Raw genomic sequence first — 17,042 nt, 5'->3', positions numbered from 1 at the left:
TGTCATTCTGAAAGCATAAAGAGACTTGCTTCCCGCTCTCCCCTCCTATTCTTTCTTCCATTTAACATTTGTATATTTAACTGACCCTGGTTGTTAAATTTTTATTAGCTATAGCTGTGATGGCGAACCTATGGCCCACCTGCCACAGGTGGCACTCAGAGCCATTTCTGCTTATGTGCGCACTGGCCAGCTGATTTTTGGTGGTTTTTCGCCCTCCGGAGGCTTCCCTTAACTTCCAGTTTCCTTGTTGGGCCATTTTTTGCCCTTCCCAGGGTCCTAGAAAGCCTCTGGAGCCTGGGGAGGGTGAAAAACAGACATACCGGAACCACCGGAAGTCAGAAAATGGGTCGTTTCAGGCCTCCAGGGGGGAGGGGGAGGCCGTTTTCACTCTCCCCAGGCTCCTAGAAAGCCGCTGGAGCCTGGGGTGGGGGTGGGGACAAAAAACGGACTTACTGGGCCCACCGGAAGATGAGCTGTTTCTGGGCCCCCAAAGGGCCTTCAGAGGGGCGAGGGAGGCCGTTTTCACCCTCCCCAGGCTCCTAGAAAGCCTCTGGAGCCTGAAGAGGGTGAAAAGTGGACCTACCGGGCCCACCAGAAGTCTGAAAATGTGCCATTTCTGGCCTCTGGAGGGCCTCTGGGGGGTTGGGGGAGGCTGTTTTTCCCTTCCCCAGGCTCCAAGAAAACTGTACTTGCATACGCAGGGCACCAGGGGGCGGTCACGCATGCATGTGCAGGAGGCACAGTGCCAGGGGGCATTAAATTATGGGAGTGAGCACACGAGCGCACACAATAGTGCGGGCGTGTGTTCTTTTGGCACCCGAAGTGAAAAAGGTTAGCCATCACTGAGCTATAGGATGTGATGAAGGACTGGTATGAATTATTCTTACTTACTGTACTTTCCTAACATTGAAAAAAGATGGCTTCTTATGCTGAGGTTGGAGAGAACATTGTGACATTGGATTTCTCTCTAAATTCAGAGACTTCTGTCTGATTTTGGAGGGCAAAATCTGACCTAATATGTTCCCTGGAGGGATGGGGTTAGAACCTCAAAATACGTGCTCTATTTTTACTTTGCAAAACTCCCTTATGCCATAGAATTATTTTGTGATGTTGCAATAGGGTTATTATTATTATTATTATTAGCATATGGCACGTGTTAGCCAAGGATCACCGAAGTGGCTGGCTGCCTCTGAAAGGAATTTTTGGGGGCGGTACTATTTTACCTGCGGGATGCTTGAATGCTGGTAGGCAATCGGGGGAGGCTCCTTTCCTGTCCCTACATGGTTTATTTGCTTATGGGAATCGAGCCATTGAGCTGCCAGCCTCAGCGGAGCGCAGGCTCAGCATCTTACCATGCGAGCCACCGCAGCCCCCTGCAAAGGGTACTTTCGCATGAAAAAGAAGCAGAAAACCTTCCAATCTTCCAATCCAGTTCAAACACTGCTTTTTTTTTAAAAAAAATTAATATTCAACTAATACTGTGTTCAAGGAATCAAGGATGGTTATATGGAGTTAAATTTATTTTTCTTAGAACCATATACATAGCTTTCATTTTCTCCTAATTTCCATATTGTTTATTTGTATTTCCTACTTATGTTTTCTTCTAAGCATGCATTTACAAAGTTCATGCTGACACAGACAGAAAAGGACAATTGTTAAATCATGCAATTTGTGCAGGCACTCCACCCTGTTTCTGAATTAAGTCTGTGTTTTCAGTTTGGAGCTGATGACTTTTGGCCTGAAAATCTTGCAGTAACTTAATTTTCTTTGATTTTATCTTTTGGACTGTTAAAAGGTCCTCTTAAAGATCAACAGGATATAAGAACCGAGGGATTGCTTGGGTGAATCTGTGTATTATAAATATCCCCAAGGTTCTCAGTTTAGTTCAAAGGGATGTCCTTTGCCTAGTTTTGTTTATATCTTTTTAAAAAACAAACTCCAAGCAATTGTGCATATTCTGACTTGGTTGATTTCCCAGCGACTCACACAGTGCTCTTTTTGCTCCACAATATCCACCCAAGCTGCCAGCTTTGTTTACACAAATAGAGTCTGGAGCACGTTTTCAGCCCTAGAGCTTGCACAGTACGTGTCTTTCCAGAACATCCTGGGGTGGAGACCGCAGAGGCATGCTGGCTCAAAGTGTTCCTACAGGCTGATTTCTGTAATCTCAGTAGGAGCCAGACCAGCGAGTGGTTTTAGTATATGTTGGCTGCAATTTGATGGCAGAACATGCCACATTGCAAAAGCATCAGGCTTCTCAAATCATTATTGCGCCGAAGTTCTTGGCTGTGCTGGAAAATGTCCGCATAGAAAGGAAACACATCACAACATGCTGCTGAATTTGATCGTATTGTGGGCAGTTTTCCCCAGGACCCACTCAAAATCTGCATGGTAGATTTTTATGTTGTATTACTCACGTTGTATTATTCACTAGCTTTTATGTTAGGCAGTTTAAATGTGTGATCTCCAAGAGTATGGAGTCAAATGCCTGGAGCAAAGCATTTTTCAGTCAATTGGCCATAACCCAGTAATTCACAAAAGCAGCAATGTGTTGTCCCCCACTACATTAGCACAGAGGATGGTGGATGAAGTGAGAAATGCTGCCTTGAAAATGAAAACAACCCCTCCCCAAAAAACTCATGAAAATAATGCAGAACCATGAAACTACAGTTATTCAAATCCCGGTTTTTCTCAGTATTCTGTCTAAAGTAATAGATGAACGTTCAGATGTGACAGAGCATTTTGTAATCTATCCTGTAGTTATTTGTTTAATATAAAATATACATGAATATTATCATATTGCCAGTGTAGAAATAAATTAGTTTGATATTTAGCTGAGGTATTTTGTTTTCTGTTAAAAAAAACCTGGTGTGTGTATGTGTGTTTGTGTGTCTTCCCAGATATGGAAAGTTAACACAGATTTTTCTCATGAATAATACATTTAAAAAGAAAATCCTCATGGAGGATTAAATATGCATTAGATATACAAAGTATATCTTGTATTAAGTACTGTATATGCAAATGAAGTAGTTATAAAAATGCCTTTTGTAGCAAATCCAGTTCATTTGTGCTTTGTATGATTCCCCTCAGGAGGAAAGCAGTACAGATAATCCTCAACTTACAACCATTCATTTAGTGACTGCTTGAAGTTACAACGGCACTGAAAAAAGTGACTCACAACATTCATTGCTCTAACAACTGTCACAGTTGTTACTGTAACTATCACATGGTTACCGTATTTTTCAGACCATAAGACACTGAGAACTATAAGACACACCTAGCTTTTGGGGAGGAAAACAAGAAAAAAAAATCTGCCTCTGCCTCCCAGATTTTTTTTCTTGTTTTCCTCCCCAAAAGCTAGGTGTGTCCTATAGTGTATTTTAGTATATATTTCTTCCTTGCAGCAAACAGCAAACAGCTTGGTCAGCTTCAGCATAGCCTGATTTAGCACGAGTAGCTGATTGGTGGTTGGATTGTCCTCCCATAACACCAATGATCAGGTGTTCCAGGCTGTGGGGATCGCTGCTGCCTATGGCCGCCTCCGTGCGCCCCACTTTCGGCCTCCCGCATCCCGTTTTTGGCCCGTTCCAGGCAGGGAGTTGTTGTTGTTGTTGGGGATCACTGCTGAACAGGATACATGGAAAACAGGATGCACGGAGGCCGAAAACGGGAAGCATGGAGGCTGAAAACAGGACATGCAGAGGCCGAAAATGAGGCACACGGAGGCAGCAATAGTCAGTGGCAATCCTCGGGAGGTCAATAAAACTGTGAATCAGCTGCTTGTGATAAATCAGGCTGTGCTGAAGCTGACCAGGCTATTTGCTGCAAGAAGAAAAATTGCTGGGAGGCAGAGGGTGAAGGGTGAAGGGTGGAGTCCGGCAGGTGGGTGGGGCTTCGGCAACATTTGCTCTATAAGACGCACAGACATTTCCACTCACTTTTTGTGTGTGGGGGAGATAAAGTGTTCTTAAAATACAGTATATGATCAAATTTTGGGCATTTGATAACTGGCATGTATTTTGGATGATTGCAGCATCCCAGGGTCATGTGATCACCATAAGAGCCATGGTGACACTGTAGTTAGAGTGTAGTACTGCAGTCTACTTCTGCTGATTGCCAGTTGCCAACAGTTCGTCAGTTCGAGTCTCACCAGGCTCAAGTTTGACTCAGCCTTCCATCCTTCTGAGGTCGGTAAAATGAGATTGTGGGGTGGCAATATGCTGACACTGTAAACTGCTTAGAGAGGGCTGTAAAACACTGTCAAGCAGTATATAAGTCTAAGTGCTACTGCTATTGCTATTTGCAACCTCCCCACTGGCTCCCGACAAGCAAAATCAATGGAGGGGGGAGGTTAAGTGGATTCACTAAACAACTGTGTGATTAATTTAACAATTGTAACACTGAACACCATGGTAAAAAAAGAAGTAAAATTAGGCACATTTCACTTAACAACCATTTTGCTTAGCAATAGAAATTCTGGTCCCAATTATGGTTGTAAATGGATGACTACCTTTATATTTTTACATAACATAGAAGTAGTCAAACACATAGCTATCTCTTAGTTGTACTGTTTTGTTTCATTACTAACTGGGAGCTGCCAGATGGGACTTGATATACATGTACTTGCCTTGTTCATGAAACAGGAATCCAGGCATAATCCGCAATCCCCTATTTGCAACTTTCCTATATTTTCCCACTGCTACTTCTGCCTTTTCTTTACACCCATGCAGTGAAATTGAAATCTTACAAAGATATATATATATATATATATATATATGTGTGTGTGTGTGTGTGTGTGTGTGTGTGTGTGTGTGTATGTGTATGTGTATGTATGTATGTATGTATGTATGTATGTATGTATGTATGTATATATATATATATATATATATATATATATATATATATGTATATATATGAAGATAAGGTATTAACAATAAACACATTAGGTTGCTAGAGTAATTGTACTCTACAAAGGAATACCTTGTTTTTTAAAATATCTTAATATAACAACTACAGAAATTTTACTAATATGCATGGTGGAATTTCTGAATAGTATAACGTCGCTTGTATGTACAGTAATGTCTGTTGTAAATAGTGCATTACTTTGGAGTACAAAAAGCCATTTCAGTGCTCAGTACAAGACTGCCTGTAGAAACATACCCAGACAGTCCTTTGTGTTAATTTATCAAAGCTCTCTGCTTCTATTGCATTGCAGGCGACATAGTAAATATTAGAGGGGCAAAGGTTAGTCTGTATCCAGACAGTGCCATTAACTGAAATGATTTTTAAAAAAAATAAACTGCGGGCTTTAAAATACAAAGCAAAAATGTTATTCAAAATTGCCAACCTCCAAAACATTAAAGAAAATTTAGAGATCTTGTCTTCTGTGAAACATTTGATATAAATTCATATATGGTAATAACCCTGCTCTTAAGAAACAGGAAATGAACTGGACAGTATTGTTGTTAGAAATACTCACAACTTAATTGAGCAAGCATTTTAAATGGATTTCATGAATGGCTATCCACCTGGCGTGAAATCTCCAAGGCCTTCCCATAAGGCCCACCATTGGATTTTTTTTTTATGTTTTGGAGAAGTGAAATCTGCATCTAGAGATCAGTAAATAAGTTTTACCAAATGTACCAATGGCACAAAGTTATGAAAAGCAGTTGTTAAATGTTATTTTGTTGGTTTTGACAGTATTTTAGCTTATCTGGGTAATTCTGAATCTTGACTCTCTATGGCCCGATTAAGTATGAATTTAATGTTTTATGAAAATCTTGATGGGTATGATTTTGGAAAGAGCGAATACCTAGGTGTAATTTGCAACACTTTTTAGCATAGTTGTTTGGAATACTTGTCCAATTACTCAAAGGTATAAACAGAAAAGTAAAAACTGGAAATCTACAATGTGGAGGTGATGTCTCACACCAAAAGAACTTAAAGGGTTTGTATCAAATCCTTAAACAATTTGTAAAATATTTAACAGCTCATTATTATTTCTGTGGTGCTGCTTCTGTTTTTATGTGCACACATAAGTAAATTTTCTCTTGGATTTATATTAATTAGTGACCAGGTAAAACATTTCAAATCAGCACATGCTTTTTAATGGGAATAAGAAGCACTAATAAAGTCTCTAGGCATGCTATTTCAGCAGATCTGGAGACCAGCACAATGGCCAACAGATTGGAAAAGATCAGTCTATATTCCAGTAACAAAAATGAGATGCAACAAACTAAAGTATGCAAACTGTCATACACTATTCTTAGTTTCACATGCTAGCAAAATAATATTTATGAAGTGCTTTTATTTATATATTATTGCAATAAGAATGGTAAGTAGAGACTTTATTCATTCTTCCAAAGATACATTTAAATATATTTGAACCTATTTTCATTAGTAATAATGATGTCCCATTGAAAGTTCATCCCAGAATGATTTTTATAACTATTAGTAGTGTTTGCTATTGAAAACTATTGAAAACACAATAATGTTTGCTATTGAAAACTATTATGGATAACTGCATATCAGTTCAGTTCAAGTTAACAGTTCAATTATGGATTGCACTGGAAAAAAGCTTTTTTTTTTTTTTTTCAGATTCAGTACAATATTTTGCCTTATAATTATAATGCTGTTTTCTATCATGAAAGACAGATTGACGTGAACTATTAAGTTAGTGTTATTAATGATAAGTTTGGTTGGCCCGAGTGGCATGTGATAGGTGAGCACCCATCCTCACCCCAGCTCCTGCTAACAGCTCAAAAGCATGCAAATACGAGTAGCTAAATAGGTACCACTTCAGTGGGAAGGTTAACTATGCTGTGTGATTTCAAGCTGGCCACATAACCATAAAAATGTCTTGCGACAGCACTGGCTCATTGGCCTTGAAACAAAGATGAGCACCACCCCCTACAGTTGGCAACAACTAGCGCAGTAAAATCTGCAAGGACTCCTTTTTTTTTTAAATGACAAGTTAGGAGTTTTCAACAAATATAAATTATTTTTATAAATACAGATTTTTTTAAAATACCGACAGCATTAGTGAAATAGTTTCCAATGAACATGTCAACTGAAGATGCCCCTTTGTATCAGTGCCAATTCCATTTGATGTGGGGAATGATACAATAACATAATTAATGCATATAATATTAAACTACACAACTTTACATGGCAAGAATCATTTGAAAATCCCCCTCCACCCCCAAATATGGCATTATGCAGTGGTGTATTAACCATTAAGCAGACTAAGGACATGCTTAGGGCACCAGGCCCAAGGGGGCACAACAAAGTTGAGAAAGAAAGAAAAACCCAATGAAGATTCGTACAGTATGTACAAAGGAGGGGGGCACCAAGAATTGTTAGTGCTTAGGGCACCAATGAGCCTTAATCCGCCACTGGCAGTATGAGAGACCTACAAATCAGAATTAAATGGGAGGTGCACACTTTCATAAATGCAAGGGATGGTTTGTTTCAAAAAGCTTTTGGGAAATTATGTTTGGCCTTTTATTCTCTGTATATTCTTCCACTTTCAGACAGTCCTTTCTTCTCAGAAACTCCTCTTCTTCCTGCCTGTCCTGTTTTTCATAGATTATAATCTACAGCAATGCTTTCATCTTATTTGGAAAGTGATTTGTTATCTGTGCACAAATATGATTTGCGTTTCTTAGAAAGAAAAAGAAGACCATGCTTGCTTGTATATGTCTAAATTTAAACTTGTTTGATTTTATAAAGCTGTGATAATCTAGGGAAGATCACTTGATACAGCTTGAAAGTACTTTCTTGGTACTGTCATTTTTTAAAATATACACTTATACATTTATAAAGTGAAATCATTTACATTTTTCAATGTTTTCAAGTACTTTTGCAATTTACTCCTCCTCAAGAGTTGACACTGAATTTTGGTTGGGCACACCAAGGTTGAATTGAGGACTGTATCTCATCCAAATGATTTATTCATAACAAACTGTGCCTTCTGGCAGTTGCATCACAGCTGAATACGGTTAAACTAGATTCATCATTTCATTTGTTTCTGATTGCTCTATAATGTTTACATATCTAACATATTAGTATAAATCTTGGAGGGAGTAGATTGAGGTTAAGTCCTCCCACATGGCTCTTTTTTCTTTTCCCAATCATACTATAAGCATTGAACCTTCATAACAGTTGAAATATTCCAAACCAAGGGAGAAATATGTCCCTGGTTAATTCAGTGGTTTAAAATGGATTACAAATGAAGAACAGACAACCCCCCAATATACATTGTTTTTCTTCAGATGTTTGAGGATGCTGTCATTCCGGTCAAAATAATAGTCAGAAGGGATGGAGAGGTTTTTAGATTTTTATCTTATACCTCTGAAAGGCATGCATCCCCTACATACACCAGTTCAATTATATATTTTTATTGTAAAAGAGAACATGAAATAAGCCACACTTCAATAATTGCTTATATTCTTTGTGAACTTTATTATTTCTTTGATTTATAAAATTTATAAACACACTCTATTTATTTATCACATTTGTATAGCTGCCATCTCATGTAGTAACTCTGGGAAGTATATATAATAAAATAAGATACATAAAAACCATTAGAAAACCACAACTTAAAATATTAAAAGAGGTAGAAGGCAAAATAATGACAAAGCATACAAAGAGTGCCTCCATCATATAGCCTTCTAGCATCCACTCAATCATTGAGTCCCGAAGCTAGTTGACAGAGCCATTGTTTAAGGTCTTCCTTGGTAAGAAAGATGTTCCATATTAATCTAATTTGCCCGATTCCTAATTAGCCCAAAATTAAATGGCTATTTTGGGAGGGGAGGGCGTATATTTACACCCACCCCAAAAATCAGGCCTGGCCTTATCAGGACATGTCATATTTTCAGGGAAACATGGTAGATAATACAATTATCCTAATAAAACTCCTGCAAGTGAAATGAACCCACTTTCTTGAATTTATTCTGTGTACTCTCGTGTTCCCTACACTGAAATAAGATACAAAAAGATCAATAGCATAGTATCAGTATTGCAGATTATAATAGTATCAATAGTAAAGATGAAATACATGGGGAAAAAATAAGTGGTCTTTTCTGCCATATGTGAAATAGACTATTTGTATACTTGCTCCTTTTTTCCTTACAAAAATCCTATATTTCCCAAAATTTTGTATTGATCTATTATTTTATCACTGTATTCTCTGAACTCACAAATTTATAATACCTCTCCCTACATATTGCAAATGATCGGTCTCATGTACCGCATGGACAAGTTGCCTCTAAGTTTGAGGCAGTGTATAAGTGCATAAAAAATAGAAAAATTTAAAAAATGTACAATGCTGTTTCTCAAACGCACCTTCTAGGTACATAAGCATACATTATTGTCAATGAAGTTGATTTCTTTTAGCTTTTACCGACCTGATTTATAGCAAATGACAGCACTTACCTGAAAAGCTGGGCAGGATTGGACTTCACTGGTGCTTAGAGTGGGAGACCACTAGGCTGTTCCAGAGCTGTCAGATAGACTGGGAAGTTAAAAAGAAAACCCAAGATTTTAAACCATAACAGGACCTAGTTATTTGCGGGATCATATCCTGCCCCATACATCCCTTCGGCCGATTCGCTCACACAGAGAGGGACTCCTCCGGGTGCCATCCACTAGGCTGTGCCAGCGGGCGACACCTAGGGGAAGGGCCTTCTCTGTGATGGGCCCGACCCTCTGGAATGACCTTCCCCCTGACATTAGAATGACTACGGACCTCCGCTCCTTCCGTCAGAAACTTAAAACCCACCTGTTTCAGCTAGCCGGCCTGGCCTAATTCCACCTTTCCCACTTCAGTTTCATTTTTAAATTTTTATGATTGGTTTTATGGTCTAAGTTTTTAATTTTTATAAATTCGTACAGGGGCTGTTTAATCTAATTTTAGCTATGTATATTATTGTTTGTAGGGTTTTTTAAATTTATACCTGTACACCGCCCCGAGTCCCTTCAGGGAGAGAGGGCGGTCTAGAAATCTAATAAATTATTTATTATTATTATTATTATTATTATTATTATTATTATTATTATTATTATTATTATTATTATTATTATTATTATTATTATTATTATTATTATTACTATTATTATCCAGGTCCAAGCTACAGACATTCAGTTTGGCCTGAAGAAGACTTTATCTTGTAAGTTGCTCAAACTACTCAGCTCAAATGAGACAGATATTTGTACTTCCATTACAAACAAGTTTGCATTTGATGTGTAGTTGGGATTGAAATCAGAAACTAATGTCTGTCTTCCTTCGAGCACATTATCCTTCCTTTTACATCTGAAGAGTTTTTAGAAATACTTGTGGCTGCGAGGCCTCCCCTCCACTTCTACTTGTTCTCAGTGTTATGACTTTTCTTTGAAGGAAGGCCTTTCTTTGCCGGACTTTATTTTAAAAACTACAGTTGATTATTTTGTTGGGTGAGAATTCATCATACATTTCAAAGAGTTTCCTTTGGTGCTTCAAATTGTCAAAATTATAACAACCCCCCCCCCCCAACTACATTCTAATTGTGGGACATAAAACTGAAAAATATGAATGTCAGAATTCAAATCTTTTTTTAAAAAAAACATTATAACTTGTAAAGAATATCTGTGGAAGAAAGAGCTCGATTGAAGGCACATGTTGCAGGCAAAAGAAAAACAACAGCGAAGAAACTACAACAAAGAAAATGCTTACAACTGAGAAGCGTAATTAACACAGAGATTACTTTTTGAGGATGAAAATTCGGTCAATAGAACAATTATGTATCATATTTCTGTCCAGTTTTTAAATGTCCCTTTATTTTTTAATAAGATAACATTTTTTAACTTGAAGGCCTAAAGTGTAAAACTATGTTTAATTCACATATTTTAAGAATCCAAAATTATGTTTAATTACCAGTTAACTAATACCAGCAATTTAAATATAAGAGCTTCTTAAAGCCTGACAGAATAGGATTTTCTAATACAGAAAAGAAAATATGAGGCAAGAGCTGGAAGATTGCCGTGGTGTCGGTGATAAAACATGTTGAATCAGTGCAGAATTTGATAGAACTTTTTTTGAGGAGATACAGGGAATTGGCTGGTTTATGCTTTTAAGTTCAGTTTCAGTTTCAGGTGTTTTCAAAAGTTTGCATATGTTCAGCCTGTTTCCGTCTTGTTCATTTGGCTATTAAGATTTAGCAGAAAGGGGTGATAGACTCATTCTATTTTTATACGTTCTTGGAAAATGCCAATCATCTCTCCCTATTTCAGTTGAGCTTCAGGCTTGGTTTTATCACTCAAGTACTCTTGACCATGCTGGCAAATGGCCTGTTTTCAAGAAAAGTCATAGAGCGTTCTTCTAGTTGACCTTTCTGGATGTCTTGACCACTTTGATTCCATCTGCTATGATGTCCTGACTCTGGGGCCACTTACAGGTCTCAGAATTCATTAGCTGTGAGTCTGTATAAAACGCTTCCCAATTGAAGGAACAGGTACACAGATGTACTCCATGTTTCTTCTGTATCACCCAAGACCCAAGTGACATCAGTAATCTGGAGTTCATTTGGCCAGTGTGTTTCTGGTTATGCTTTGCTGTGATCCTTCTTGAACAGCAATGGCTTGCTTTGACTGATGCTCTGATGTTCTGCATTGGATTAATGCAATATGTCTTTAAATATGACTCAGAAATTGCATCCGTTGTACAATTCAGCAGTGAGGTTATTACCCAGAGCTCTTTTTAGATTTAACATAACATCTGAAAGAAACACATTGTCTGCCTATGCACTATCTACCAACCATACTTAAAAAAATCTCAGAATGGCAGAGTGCTTTATTGTTCAAAACCATGAAACTTGAGCATGAATCTTTCTCAATGTAAACTTACTCAAATATTAAGATTTACAGGGGGAAAACATCTTTTAAGTGACTAATCACGTCAGAGGCGTGTTATCTATTGTGGCCACCTACTTTGGGATGCCTTTTCTGGATAGTACTGATATCTATCTTTCAATACTAGAGGAAGAACTTCATTCTCACATTCAAAGCTTAGTCACAGCCATACAATGCTTTTTGTTTAATAATGCCTCTTGTTGTATTTATGATTGTTTATTTTAAATAATATGTTTTAGTTACATTATTGCTTATTGACTTGGTTTTATTGCTTCACATTTCTTTTTTATGGTATATATTTTATTGCAAGGTCTTCAGAATAGTGGATAGGCTATAAATATGTAAAGTAAAATAGAGCTTTGTGCCTGTCCCTGAGTTAGCTGTCAGGAAATCTCACATGGTTCCCACCAATTTCATTGTATGTTTTTTTAAAAAATGGATTGCATTGAAAGTGACTTTGCCATATTGAACGAGATGACAAAATATTGAATAAAATTAGAATATAAATACAATGTAGATACATTTAAAACATTTAAGGATGTGGAAATATGTTCAAATACTGGGTTGTTGTTTTTTTTGCTACATTAATTTACAAAGTTATCATACTCAACAAAAGCACTTTCAAGATCCTGCCAGCCCAAGACATTTTAAAATGCTATAATACTTACATGTGTGATTGTTAAAATTAAATTTGTATTAATAATCAACCTGGTTCAGTATTTAACTCAAAATAATGTACGTCAAAAAATGGAATTATTGAAAATAAAATGGAAAGAGGAGCTCAAATGCACCCAAACAGGCCACAAAATATGTCATTGTGCATCAGTTCCTCAGTCTACATGTTGTAAATTAGATATGGCCTGGTTTAGTATTTCAGCATTCATTCACCTGGCAGATTTGGATTTACAACTTTGGGAAAAGATTCTGCTTTAAAGAATTGTCATAGGTGCAGATTTCATGCATTTGCATGTGGCTCAATCTGTGGTATCTTTTTTTGCTGTTTTTTACTTTTACATTCGTAAAATTTGAAACGTGCACAGCCCTAATATTTAATAGCTATTCATCCCTTTCTGTTTGGACATCCCTTCTATGGAAGCCATTACTAATTGTGAGAATAGTAAATCTGCAGAATATATTTGCATGTAAAACCCCGGAGAAATCTATTGGAAAGAAGAAGTGGCCCTCTGCCAAATTCCAGGATTTTTAAAAGATCCCAGTAGAGTTTCTGGCAGAAGGAAAGAAAATCCTTGTACAGAGGAAAAGCTCCACACCCATTGTCTATGCTCAAGATGTACTAATGTGCAAATCTTAATTGCTCTGCAGATTTGTTGATAGTTTTTTGGAATGCATTCAAATGGTATTTCAGGAGTAAGATGATACGAACTTCTGAGTGGGTAGGTAAGTGGAGATCAGCTAGTGACAGAAATACCCTGGTAAATTATTGTGGGTATTCTTTAAAATACCAAGCTGGGCTGCAGATATTCAAAATCTGATGGTTTCCCAGCAGAACCAATTATAGTCTTTTAATTTGACTTTCCCTTTGAGGATTGGCAAAGACTCAGGTAGCTTTGGGAACAATGAACCAATCATTTATGGAATATGGCAAATAATGAGTTAGGTCATAAAATATTTAGACCTTCCTGCAGTTGTTCAGAAAAATACATTTTGGAAGTTTTTGCATTTGTGTTTATGTTCAGAGTTCTAGAGAGTAGAAAGGAATGTTTTCCTGTACCTTCAGGTCACGTATTCTGGAAGTGTTGCAAATTGTATTTTTCCAGAGCGAGATTAAAAACAACTGCAAGTGTCCAATAATTTTGGCACAATTCTAAAATAAGGTGGCCAGTTATCATGATGTGCTTTTATTTATTCATTTTTTGAATAATTGTAAAAGAGGATTTGCAGTTGTCTCATTAACAATTGGGCTTCAAGTAACCTGTAAAAAATTGAAATATAGCTTATTTGGTTTATACCTTCTTGTTTCCATTAGTACTTTATCCTTGGGGTAGTATCAGAACATCACACACAGAGAGGGGGGGGGCGGACACAGGAGAACAAGGTTCTTTGAGAAAAATGGGAAAACTTTATTGTTGTATTGGCAGAGAGAAAATGAGGTAAGAAATTTCCATAAAGTGTACACATGATGGTGCATACATATGTGTGCAAATTTAGAAGTAATCCTAATCTCAAATATAAATGCAGTAGATTTTAGTTTAATTAGATTAATATTCCTTGATGGTTGATCATGGTTGATAGACAACTCCAAAATCCTTGCTTTCTTTTCCTATATAGGAAAGAAGGGGAATAGGAATATTCTTTAGTGGCCAAGTATGATTGGGTACATGGAATTCGTCTTCTTAAAGATAAATTTCTTTATTTTCAAATTGCCTGATTATCTCAACAGTTGATCAAATTGAGCTGTGTATTTTGTAAATATGGCCATGATGCTGCCATACATGCATTTGCTATCAACACTGAAATCTCCCAAATCTCTGACAGTACATTTTAGAGCAATTTCTTAAATTTCTGTCTTGCTTCTATCTTCTCTTTCTTTGCCACTAGTTTCCCTTTGGCACCTTTGCTTGAGGCAAGAAATTGTCTGTATGGTTCACATACTTTTCCAAGCTTCTACCCATAAACCTGTAACTTGGTAATGCTTAAACCTTTGCATAGCTAGCATAACTAGATTTAAATTTTCTTTTCAGGTTAGCAAGTCCCCTATATTTGTCCCTGGTGTTTGGGGACCCTACTGTTCAGCAATGGTGCCAGGTTTGTGGCTAAATGAAGGAGGCCAAAGTGTAACAGGGAAACTGGTAGGTCTAATTTTTAGTTCCATTTACCTTTTTTAGTTATATTTAAGCTATATCATTATCTTCACATTTCTTAAATGAAAACATGCGTATATTATATTATTATATATTATTATATTATATTATATATTATTATATTATATATTATTATATTATATTATATACTATTATATTATATTATATTATATTAATTATATTATATTATATTATATTATATTATATTATATTATATTATATTATATTATATACTATTATATTATTATATTATATTATATTATATTATATTATATTATATTATATTATATTATATTATATTATATTATATTATTATATTATATTATATTATATTATATTATATTATATTATATTATATTATATTATATTATATTATATTATATTATATTATATTATAATTATTGGTTAGAATTATTGAATAATAATGGTTAGAATTATAAACTTACGTGACAGCTCAAACTTTGAAATAATTTTACTATCTACAGCAGATCCATAGTAAGTTTCTCTAAATCATGGGAGAGAGGGTGATACCTCTATTTATCCCTCATGTGCCATAGGAAGTACTGTAAATTTGCCTTATTCATGTTGCCATGAAATACATTTCAGTTCTGGATTGAATTATATTTGCAAAAGAAAGAAAAAAGAAACTACTCTCCTATTGTATCTTCTTAATATAGACACATATTTATTACCTTATTTTTGTATACTGTCTTTCATGTGTTGCTGAAAGAAGCACATACATTTTTCAAGTAAATGAATACATTCATTAGCAAAGTTGAAGTTTGGATCTGGATCAAACCTAGAACTAATATTGGATCATACCTATGAACCAGTGACGTGCGGTGAGATTTATGGCTGGTGAGGCACCAATGTCATCACAATCAGATTTATGGGGGAGGGGATTTCCAACAAAACGCAGCAACTGGAAAAAAGCAGCGAGGGGCGAGGAAGCTCGTCGGGGAGAGCCACGTGCTGTTTTCGCCTTAGATTCCTCTCCTCTCCTCTGCGCACGTACCTTTCCTCCTGGGCTTTCTCCCAGCAACCTCACCAGCTGCTTCTTTTGCCATGACGTTTCCCAGCATGGCAAAATACTTCTTTTCCCTTCACCTTCCAGCCAACCAAGAAGCGCCCTATCTGAGCCGCAGCCGCCAATTGATCATTTGCAGCTTGGCCCGGACCACGGGGCCATGGGGGAAAGCTCGCAAGGGGAAAGCCCTTTCTTTCGCCCGTGGCAGAGCTCAGGCATTCTTTCCTCTCCACCGACACCCCACAGACTAAAGCACTTTCTTTCGCCCGCCTGAGCTCTGCTGCGAGCTCAGGCGGGCGAAAGAAAGTGCTTTAGTTCTTTCGCCTGCTGAGAGAGAGAGAGAGAGAGACAGAGAGAGAGAGAGAGTGAATCCCTCCTTCCTTCAGCCCAACACTCTCGCCAGCGAAGGAAGGAGGGATACACTCTCTCTCTCTCTCTCTCTCACACACACACACAAATGGCAAATCCAAGCAGCCGCTGTTGGGAGCCCGTCACATACATTCGGGCAATGGGGGGGGCTTTCTTGCATGCCTTCAGAAGCTTTCTGAAGGCGTGCAAGAAAGCCCCCCCCATTGCCCGAACGTATGTGACGGGATTCTCTCCCTCTCTCTCTCTCTCTCTCTCTCTCTCTCTCTCTCTCTCTCTCTCTCTCTCTCTCTCTCTCTCCTCTCTCTCTCTCTCTCTCTCTCACACACACACACACACACACAAATGGCAAATCCGAGTAGCTGCTGCTGGGAGCCCGTCACATACATTTGGGCAATGGGGGGGGGCTTTCTTGCATGCCCTCAGAAGCTTTCTGAAGGCATGCAAGAAAGCCCCCCCCCATTGCCCGAACGTATGTGACAGGATTCTCTCTCTCTCTCTCTCTCTCTCTCTCTCTCTCACACACACACACACACACACACACACACACACACACACACAAATGGCAAATCCGAGTAGCTGCTGCTGGGAGCCCGTCACATACATTTGGGCAATGGGGGGGGGGCTTTCTTGCACGCCTTCAGAAAGCTTCTCTCTCTCTCTCTCTCACACACACACACACAAATGGCAAATCCGAGTAGCTGCTGCTGGGAGCCCTTCACATACATTCGGGCAATGGGGGGGGACTTTCTTGCACGCCTTCAGAAAGCCCCCCCCCGTCTGAACGTGTGTGATGGGCTCCCAGCAGCGGTTGCTCGGATTTGCCATTTGAGAGAGAGAGAGAGTGTATCTCTCCTTCCTCCAGTCCAACACTCTCGCTGGCATCCCGGCCAGATGAGAGGGACTGCAGAGAGGGTCTCCTCGAGTCTAGGACAGCG

At 37.9% G+C, this 17,042-nt stretch overlaps 1 protein-coding gene across 6 annotated transcripts in view; it reads left to right on the top strand.

The window, feature by feature from the left end:
* The window catches only part of FGGY (FGGY carbohydrate kinase domain containing), a 228,847-nt gene that overhangs the window by 127,625 nt on the left and 84,180 nt on the right, over window positions 1-17,042 (top strand). For all 6 annotated transcript variants that reach the window (XM_081946309.1, XM_081946311.1, XM_081946310.1 and 3 more), the window contains exon 9: window positions 14,592-14,699. In XM_081946309.1, coding sequence (XP_081802435.1) covers window positions 14,592-14,699 — 108 coding nt within the window. The remainder of the gene's footprint in view (window positions 1-14,591; window positions 14,700-17,042) is intronic.

The sequence above is a fragment of the Natrix helvetica genome, assembly GCF_964273705.1.
Source record: "Natrix helvetica genome assembly, chromosome: 3".
In the NCBI taxonomy this organism is placed as follows: Eukaryota; Metazoa; Chordata; class Lepidosauria; order Squamata; family Natricidae; genus Natrix; species Natrix helvetica.
Note: the sequence above shows the minus strand (reverse complement) of the source record. Positions and strands in the feature narration are given on the sequence as shown.